Below are 8,538 nucleotides of genomic sequence, written 5' to 3' on the forward strand. Positions count from 1 at the left end.
AATTAAAAAAAAAAAAAAAAAAAAAAAAAAAAAAACCAAAAAAAACCAAAACTTAAGAAAAAGTATCTAAAAAAATCCAGCATTTTCCTGGATTTTGATTACAAACATACAAATTTCACAGTGAATTTTCACTGTTTTCTCATGAAAGTATATATTTATATTTGAAGCAAGAAGGTATAAAGAGAAGGAAATGTGGAGAAACAAGTGAGGCCATAGCCAAAAGGACACGAGGTTCTTTCTTCCTTTAATAGCACTCTTTCACTCCCTGTAAAAACCTGTGTGATGCTTGTTCACATCATACTGACCCACGCTGCTGTCCATGCTTGCTGAACTTCCATACTAGCTGGAGATTCTAACAAAGACCCACTCAAAGCTGATCTCACTACATCAACAAGGACAGAGTTTACTGACCAACTCCTTGCACCTTGATGTGCTTCCCACCTCTCACACCAGTAGAACACAAATAGGAATCAGTGTTTCTCTCATGTCAGGGTTGTATTCTAAGTAAAACTCACATTTTCATTCACACTGATCTGAATTGTAAGTGGTGCATAACATTTAAGCTTTACAGGGGCAATGAGGGAGAGTAAAGTCAAATATTTTCAGTACAGTATATAGAGAAAGTTAATCAAGTCAACATTAGTGGACTGCAAAACAATGAGTGCTTATAGTTATACACAATCCTACAGAGACATTAGTTATATTTTCTCAATGGATTTTCCATATTCAAAACCTGTCTGTCTTTCATTGAGCTTAGGGTAGGTTTCAGATGATAAAAATAGGTCACACCTAGGCCAAAATTATGCTGTTTCTGCATTCATTCACAAACATGAAGACACAAGAAATCATTTAGTGACAAAAACAACTGTCATTTTTTTACAATCCAGTTTCTGTTCTAAATGGAGATCCATCCTTTGTTGAGAACACAGGTAGAAGACTGGAATTAAGTATGTACACATTCACCATATGCTTCTATTCATAACATTGGGTTTGCCTTGCATTTGGCCATATTGACTTATATGAGATTCTATGAAAAGCTTTTAGAATATTTATGACAATACATAGAATAAAGTCACCTATATATATATATATATATATATATATATATATATATGTTAAAATTCAGAAACAGATTAATCAGAAAATAAAGATGTTTTAACAGAGAGAATCTTAAGAAAGACACTGAATGACAGAGCATATCTATTGCTTAAAACCTCAAAAAAAAAAAAATAGTTCTTACCTGCCAAAATGCCTTTTAAACTCTCCACTTTTTCTTTATTTTTACTCTTTTTTTTTTCTTTATAAAAGCTGTGCTCAAAATGCAGGCGAACCTGTAGCATTTTTAACACTACTAAAAGCCTGTATGCCAAGAAAGTCTACAGAGTTGCATTCTCACACTCCTGTCTGAAACACTGCTAAATAAGCAGCACTGCAGCAAAGCAATACCAGTTCTACATCTTAGACAGTGCAGCTTTTCTCCCTGGATTTGTTCCTTTGAGGTTGTCATGGAATAGAATGTGAGTAGGTTTCAAGTGAGCAAACTATACTCATTATGGCTCTTTTTAACTAGTGTGAGTTTTCAACTCTTCCCAGCTTTACAAAGTACACATCATCTACTCAAATCAAACACTCCTAGAACAAATACCCAGGCTCCAGTGTTCTGTGTTAAGGGACTTTCAGGTTTAGCAATGAATTTGGCATCTCATGTATGTAATCGTTTTGTACTTGCTAAACTGGTTGCCTGTTTTCCCATGTGAAGTCCTAGCATCACCTAAGGAAATAAAAAATAAAGTCACTGGAAATGAAAAGCAAAACAAATCCAGGAATGTATTTTTTATTGTTGCTGGATTCTTTTCAACAGTTTTTCAGAAAACGTGTGGAATATTTCCCTAAAGTAGAATGACTACGTTTGATATTTATGGTTTCCTATATGTGTAATTTAATAATTACAAAAGGGAAAAAAAAGAAATTCCTCTTTGCCAAAACTGCCTACACTTGCTTCTTAGAGGGCTATTACTCACTGTTTGATGCTGCAAATTCTGACGCGCTTCTCTGTATAGTAATAAAGGGTAGATGGGAGTAGTTTCAGGCAGAACATCCTGCTTTCTGTGTTGATTAACAAGGCTCACACAGTACAATAACACCTGGTTACAGCACCTGATATTATTCAGTAACACTGCCACTGAAAATGGCCACTGTAGAATACAGGTCCACTGTAAATCTGCCAAAAGAGAAGAAAATGACATTTTACCTTTCCTAAGTTACAGTAACTGTTGGTTAAGTAAAGCTCAACTCACAGTCAGTGACATATCAGAATAAGTGGTATGTCTCAGTAAGTGGAAAGGATCGCAACTAAACTTAATTTTTCATCATTCAGAATCCAAATATTTATTCTGTTTGCACCTTTGGGTTTAAAATCTTACTGAGGCTGAGTGTCCTCCCCCCTCTATCTTCAGACTCCTTCAATACTAGAAATCTTGAAGTTGTGTCTCTGAGTTGGACGCTAACTTCAGCTTAGCAAATGGTCCCTGAAGTGGAGCAGCGTCCAAGAAATCAGTGGGAGCCTCTCGTTGGTAGTTGTGTTTTAACGAAAAAATAATGTCAGGTTTTGCCAGTAGGTGGTGCTTTTGTACAAAGCATTCTGCAGTGGCAGCGGCTCTCGTTTTCTTCCACACAGTGCAAGCTCAGTGCTCTCTCCTCCCCACCTACTTCATCTTTCTTCTGCCAAACCTGCCCACAAAACTGCTGAGACAAAACGAATACAGCCTTTGAAAAACTGTAGATAGGGATTTCTCTTGGTGTTCTTAGCATCCTATGGGTTGGGTTGTCTGTCATGCACTGAAATCCTCTGCCTTAGCTTCTTTTTGGTAGTTTAGCCATAAGTGCTCTGTATATAATTAAGAATTAATCAATTTATTACATAAAATCAGATCTAAACCCTACCCTGCTGGTGGAGTTCTATTAACATTAATCCAAAGACGATTAATTTCAACTCTGTTCTGAAATATGTGCATACAAGCGTGGGGCCCAACATTTTGTTTCCACTTTACATCTGAAGTCTCATGTTGAAGTAAATAAGCATAAGACAAATTGAACCAATCCCAGAGAAACCCATACCTGTCCCATCAGTGCATACACACACACAAGTATTAATTAAAAAGAAACCTGCAGGTGGTTCCAGCAGTGCAAAGGCTCAGCTTCCAAAATTTGTTGCAATGCTTGAGGAAATTAAAAGGAAGGGAACTAAAGAGATCTCCTTTCAGACCTCAGGCACGCCTCGCTCAAGCCAGCCACATTTGCCGTGGCATTTCTGTCTCCATGCCTTCTTTAATTCCACCTAGAAAGTGGTCCTCATGCTGTCCGCACACACTGGCACTGCGTGAGCCTTTACACTGGTGTTCTGTGTGAGTGTTTGTGCATTTCCGGGGGCTCCATGCCTCCTCCGTCTGTAACTGGGTTTCCTTTCCTCCTACAGAGCTTGCACTAGCACTCATTTATCTCAGAGTACAAATCTCTCCCTGCCTTCTACTCAAAGCCTCAACATCAAGTCAGAACCTGTTTCTCCTCCTAGAGACCGTACCACCACCCCCTCGAGATACCCACAGCACACGCGCCATGAGGCGGGGAGATCTCCCGTCGACAGCTTGAGCAGTTGCAGCAGTTCCTACGATGGGAGCGACCGAGAAGACCACCGGAATGAATTCCACTCCCCCATTGGACTCACCAGACCTTCGCCGGACGAAAGGGAAAGCCCCTCTGTCAAGCGCATGCGGCTGTCTGAAGGATGGGCGACATGATAGCATTATTACCTATTAGTTTCTTTTATTTTTTTTTTCTTGCAGTGTGTGTGTGCTATACCTTAATGGGGTGGGGGGTGGGGGGGTCGATATGCATTATATGTGCCGTGTGTGGAAAAAAAAAAGTCAGGTACTCTGTTTTGTAAAAGTACTTTTAAATTGCCTCAGTGATACAGTATAAGGATAAACAGAAATGCTGAGATAAGCTTAGCACTTGAGTTGTACAACAGAACACTTGTACAAAATAGATTTTAAGGCTAACTTCTTTTCACTGTTGTGCTCCCTTGCAAAATGTATGTTACAATAGATAGTGTCATGTTGCAGGTTCAACGTTATTTACATGTAAATAGGCAAAAGGAAAATGTCTGCCAGAAATGGCAGACCTTTACTGAGAGAGAAAGCAGCTGTTATGCAACATATAGAAAATGTACAGATGTTTTGACAGACCCAGTGGTTGGGTGGCCATGAATCCATGCTAGAAAGAGACTGGGTCACCTAACACACCGAAAACGCTCAAAACCATGCGGGTGTATCTTTGGAGTATGGCACTCAGTTAAGAAGGATCAAAGCATTTGAAGAGGACCATACTTGTAAAACAAAATCAAGTTCGAGGGCTAACATATTTAATTTTAAAAATTCTGGGTCTGCCTCACTTATTAAATTGAAAAAAAAAAATTATAAAAATATGTACATTACATTTTGCTTATTTTCATATTAAAAAGTAAGACAGAGTTTGCAAAGCATTTGTGGCTTTTGTAGTTTCCTTAAGCCAAAATGTGTTCTTTTTTCCTTGATAGCTTCGCTAATCTTTTAAACAGTCCTGATGAAAACAGAGGACTTTTTGTATAGAAAGCACTACCCTAAGCCATGAAGAACTCCATGCTTTGCTAACCAAGATAACTGTTTTCTCTTTGCAGAAGTTTTGTTTTTGAAATGTGTATTTCTAATTATATAAAATATTAAGAATCTTTAAAAGAAAAAAAAAATCTGTGAAATTAACATGCTTGTGTATAGCTTTCTAATATATATAATAATTATGGTAATAGCAAAAGTTTTTGTTATCTTAATAGTGGGGAATTATATTTGTGCAGTTGCACATTTAACTATTTTCTTTTGGTTTTATTTTACTGGGCATACATTTTACAGATCAAAATCATGTCTTGGAAGACTGATCTGTAAAAAGTTTGAATTTACCCATGGTGTAACAACTGAAACCATTTTAATACAACATTTTACAATCAGTTGAGTGAACTGCGATTCATTGTATATACTGATTAGTTCTTTTCATGCTGTTTTGTGCATTGTAACAAGTTAAGGGCCCTTCTATAACCTACGTCCTGCGTATCTTGTAGATTTCCATGGGTTAAATGGCAAAGTGGCATCGCTTGGCCCTTCCTCATCAGCGAAGCTGGTATTCTGCCTGTTAGAATTGGATGTACAGCTCTAACGGCCATCGGTTGCGTGAGTGCAGGTGAACATTTCCAGAGCAAGAAGTGAGGGATTGACACAGTCCCACCTGTTGTGAAGTCCCCTCTCTCTCAGATGTAAAACCTGCAGAGAGATCATCAACTAAAGGACCATTCAGAAGTCAATCTATTGTACCCCACCAATACAGGCCACCAGGCCGCCGTAGTTGTCACAGCCCTCACAGTCACGTCTCGCGGTAGGGATGCTGTTGAACAAAGCTGCCTGTGTATTTATAACCCAAAGCGATTCACTTCCGCATATGGTGCCCACCCTTTCTCCTGCCTCGTATTGTTCCTTTGACTGAAATTGTTTCACCAGAAGGGATATATCATTGTTTTAAGTTCTTGTCTGTCCCTCTTGCTTATTAGAAGAAAATGGTATACTCAGATGTTTCAGTCTAACCTTCCCGTGGGAGGGAAACTTTGTTCAAGCAACATGCTAGTGCCATTGTAGAACTGTAATACTTCTTTCCAAAAGCTGTTCCAGCTCTCACTCACATACCTTGAGACTATGATGAAGGACATAACTGCAACAGTGAAATATCGACACTGAAGACATTTTGTTAAGGGAAATCCACACCCTATTTCCCTTCTACATGTGCAGTTGCTGTGCTCTGCTCAGTGGTAGAGGCTACCTCCCTGTAGCAGCAAACAACTAACAGATGACAGCGTGCGCTAGGACATACGCTTTCCACTTATTGTGACTTACAGAAGCCTGCCTCACAGGCACTCTCAGCCATGCAGGGGCTAGTGCATAATCTGGGAACTACCTAAGCAGAATACTGTGCTAACAAGGCATACATCTTATCTCGCGTGGAGGTCAGCAGGGTAAAGAAACAGATACGCATGTTAAAAAAAAATTAATTAATTAAAAAAAAAAAAAAGAAAAAAAAAGAAAATGGGGCCCATAATTAATTTTTAAACACAAAACTGTTTTTCAAAACCACTTTCTTCACCTTCAGATGAATATACAGTCATATTCTCTCATGAGAATTTTAAACTCTGGTGTGTCAAAAATATGCAAATATATCACAAATGTATACTTTGACATTTCAACAAGAAGTACATCTTTATCAGTATTGTAGTAGAAACTTGTCAGTGGGGAAGGGGATTTGGTCTATTGAATTATGAAGAATAGCCATATAAATAGTTTACCTTGCGATTTGCCTCAGCAACGCATGAAGAAGAAAAGATAACATATTTAAGGAAGATGCAGTGTAATATATTACTGCAAGTAACTAAGCGGAAAGTAGCGTGAAACATATTGCCTGGGCAATGTATATTAACTCTGACAGTGATTTTTATATAAACATGAATAGAATAGAATCACATGAAGATCAATGCCAGTCATCCCTCTTGTTCCTGCTACTGAGGGCAACTAACATGTACTGGCGAAATTGTGGGGGATAATGCATATTTGCAAACTGATCTAATGATAAGAAGCACAACTTTGATTGTGAAGTCACTTTCTGTAAACTATAACTGTCTACCTTTCTCTGTTCCTTTATCTGTACCTTACCATTTATTGTATTTGCAAAGCTTATTTGGGTTTATTGTGTGATTCCTTTGTATTTAAGGAGTTTGGGGCAGAGCCCTGAAAGAGTATTAACATTTACTTTACCTTAACCCATGCTATATAATGTTTTAGGCAACATTCTTAATTGCAAGTTCAAACACCTGAAGTGGCATTCTAGACATCTGCAAGTATTGTTATAGCTAAGTTAACCTCTATTAAAAGGTGTTGGTGTTTAGTGTTTAATTGCTGGTGACAATTATATGATATACTCAATCTGCACAATCTGTATATTGTATGCATTGAGCCATTCACAGTAAAGCTTTTATCATTTCAGTGTTTTTCAAAAGTTGTGTTTTATAATGAAATGGCTTATATTTTTCCCGGAAGAGGAATTTAGCAGTTTTTAATGAATAATATAAAAATATCTGTTGTCCTCAGATCTCTTTTTCAGGTAAAGCTAACGTAAGAATAGAAGAACTCATAGACTGTTTTCAAGGATGTCAACCCTTTTGTATTGTACGTGTTATCCTATATACCCTCTTTTACCTATAGTCCTAACAGAGCTGTTTTGTTTTCCTTTCTTCTTCTCCTTGAAGGTAAATGCTTTGTAATTTTTTAAAAGCCACTTGAAACCTCAATAAAGGCTGTTGCCTAAGCATGGCATACTTCATCTGTTCCTGTTTGTGCCATCTGCTGTGATGTCGTCAGTTATATGGCATTAATTTCCTGCCACTACAGGTCTCTTGAAGGACTGATGGAACATTGGTGTCTGTTAGAATGCTTCAGACTGTAGATGTAATAAAAGGCTTTTGTTAATATATTTTAACCAAAGATGTGGAGCAATCCAAGCTTTGAGCCACAGACCTTCTGTATCAAAAGTATCTATTTGATTATTTTCATAACCAGGTGTTGCAATTTTACCTTCCTCTCTCATACCTCAGACTGATCCATACCTCAGTTTGAATCAAAAAAGTCAGTTTAGTAACTCATTTAAAAAAAAAAAAAAATTAAATATTAAAAATTTAAAAAAAAAAAAACAGTACCTGAGTCTTTTGTGGAGTATCTAACGTCAGACCTGGGTCACTGCAGGCATTACACTTGGATTGCTTCAGATGGTTTGTTGTATCCTTTTTTTTTCCTTTTGTTTTTTTTTTTTCCTTCTCTTTCATGGGGATCTGCTTCCATAAAACAATGGTGATAACAAAAGAGCTTGTAAATGGGAGCATACAAGCATTTGCAACAAATATTAAAATAGAGGCTCACAGCGGCATAAGCTGGACTTTGTCGCCACTAGATGACAAGATGTTATAACTAAGTTAAACCACATCTGTGTATCTCAAGGGACTTAATTCAGCTGTCTGTAGTGAACAAAAAATGGAAAAATTTCAAAAGATTCTCCTGCTGGAAATAAGGTATAATTTGTATTTTGCAGACAAATCAGTAAAGTTACTGGCTTTCTTAGTGATATGGTGTCTGTGGTGTATTTCTTATTAATTTAAATAGTGTTCTTTTTATGTTTCGCCCTGTCACTTGTGCTTGTCTAGAAAATCAAGTGCCTTTTTATGCGCCCTGAGTACCTCCATGCCTCGCTAGACATCATCCCATGAAAAATGCCATAGGGAGGAATGTGAACTAGAAAGTTTATGGCCAAGTACACTTCCTGATGTGAATCGGAAGTCCTGCCTCCTTAATTTATAGAATCATGGAATTGTTTGAGTTGGAAAAGACCCTTAAAGGTCACCTAGTCCAAATCTCCTGC

At 37.6% G+C, this 8,538-nt stretch overlaps 1 protein-coding gene across 8 annotated transcripts in view; it reads left to right on the forward strand.

The window, feature by feature from the left end:
* Window positions 1-8,244, forward strand: part of MEF2C (myocyte enhancer factor 2C) — a 137,310-nt gene extending 129,066 nt beyond the window's left edge. For 6 of the 8 annotated variants that reach the window (XM_015849721.2, XM_015849723.2, XM_015849720.2 and 3 more), the window contains one exon: window positions 3,476-8,244. In XM_015849721.2, coding sequence (XP_015705207.1) covers window positions 3,476-3,797 — 322 coding nt within the window. In that variant the 3' untranslated portion in view covers window positions 3,798-8,244. The remainder of the gene's footprint in view (window positions 1-3,475) is intronic. The other 2 variants (XM_015849727.2, XM_015849728.2) reach the window with 1 other exon arrangement.
* Window positions 8,245-8,538: the final 294 nt, after the last annotated feature.

This window comes from Coturnix japonica, chromosome Z (assembly GCF_001577835.2).
Source record: "Coturnix japonica isolate 7356 chromosome Z, Coturnix japonica 2.1, whole genome shotgun sequence".
Taxonomy (NCBI): domain Eukaryota; kingdom Metazoa; phylum Chordata; class Aves; order Galliformes; family Phasianidae; genus Coturnix; species Coturnix japonica.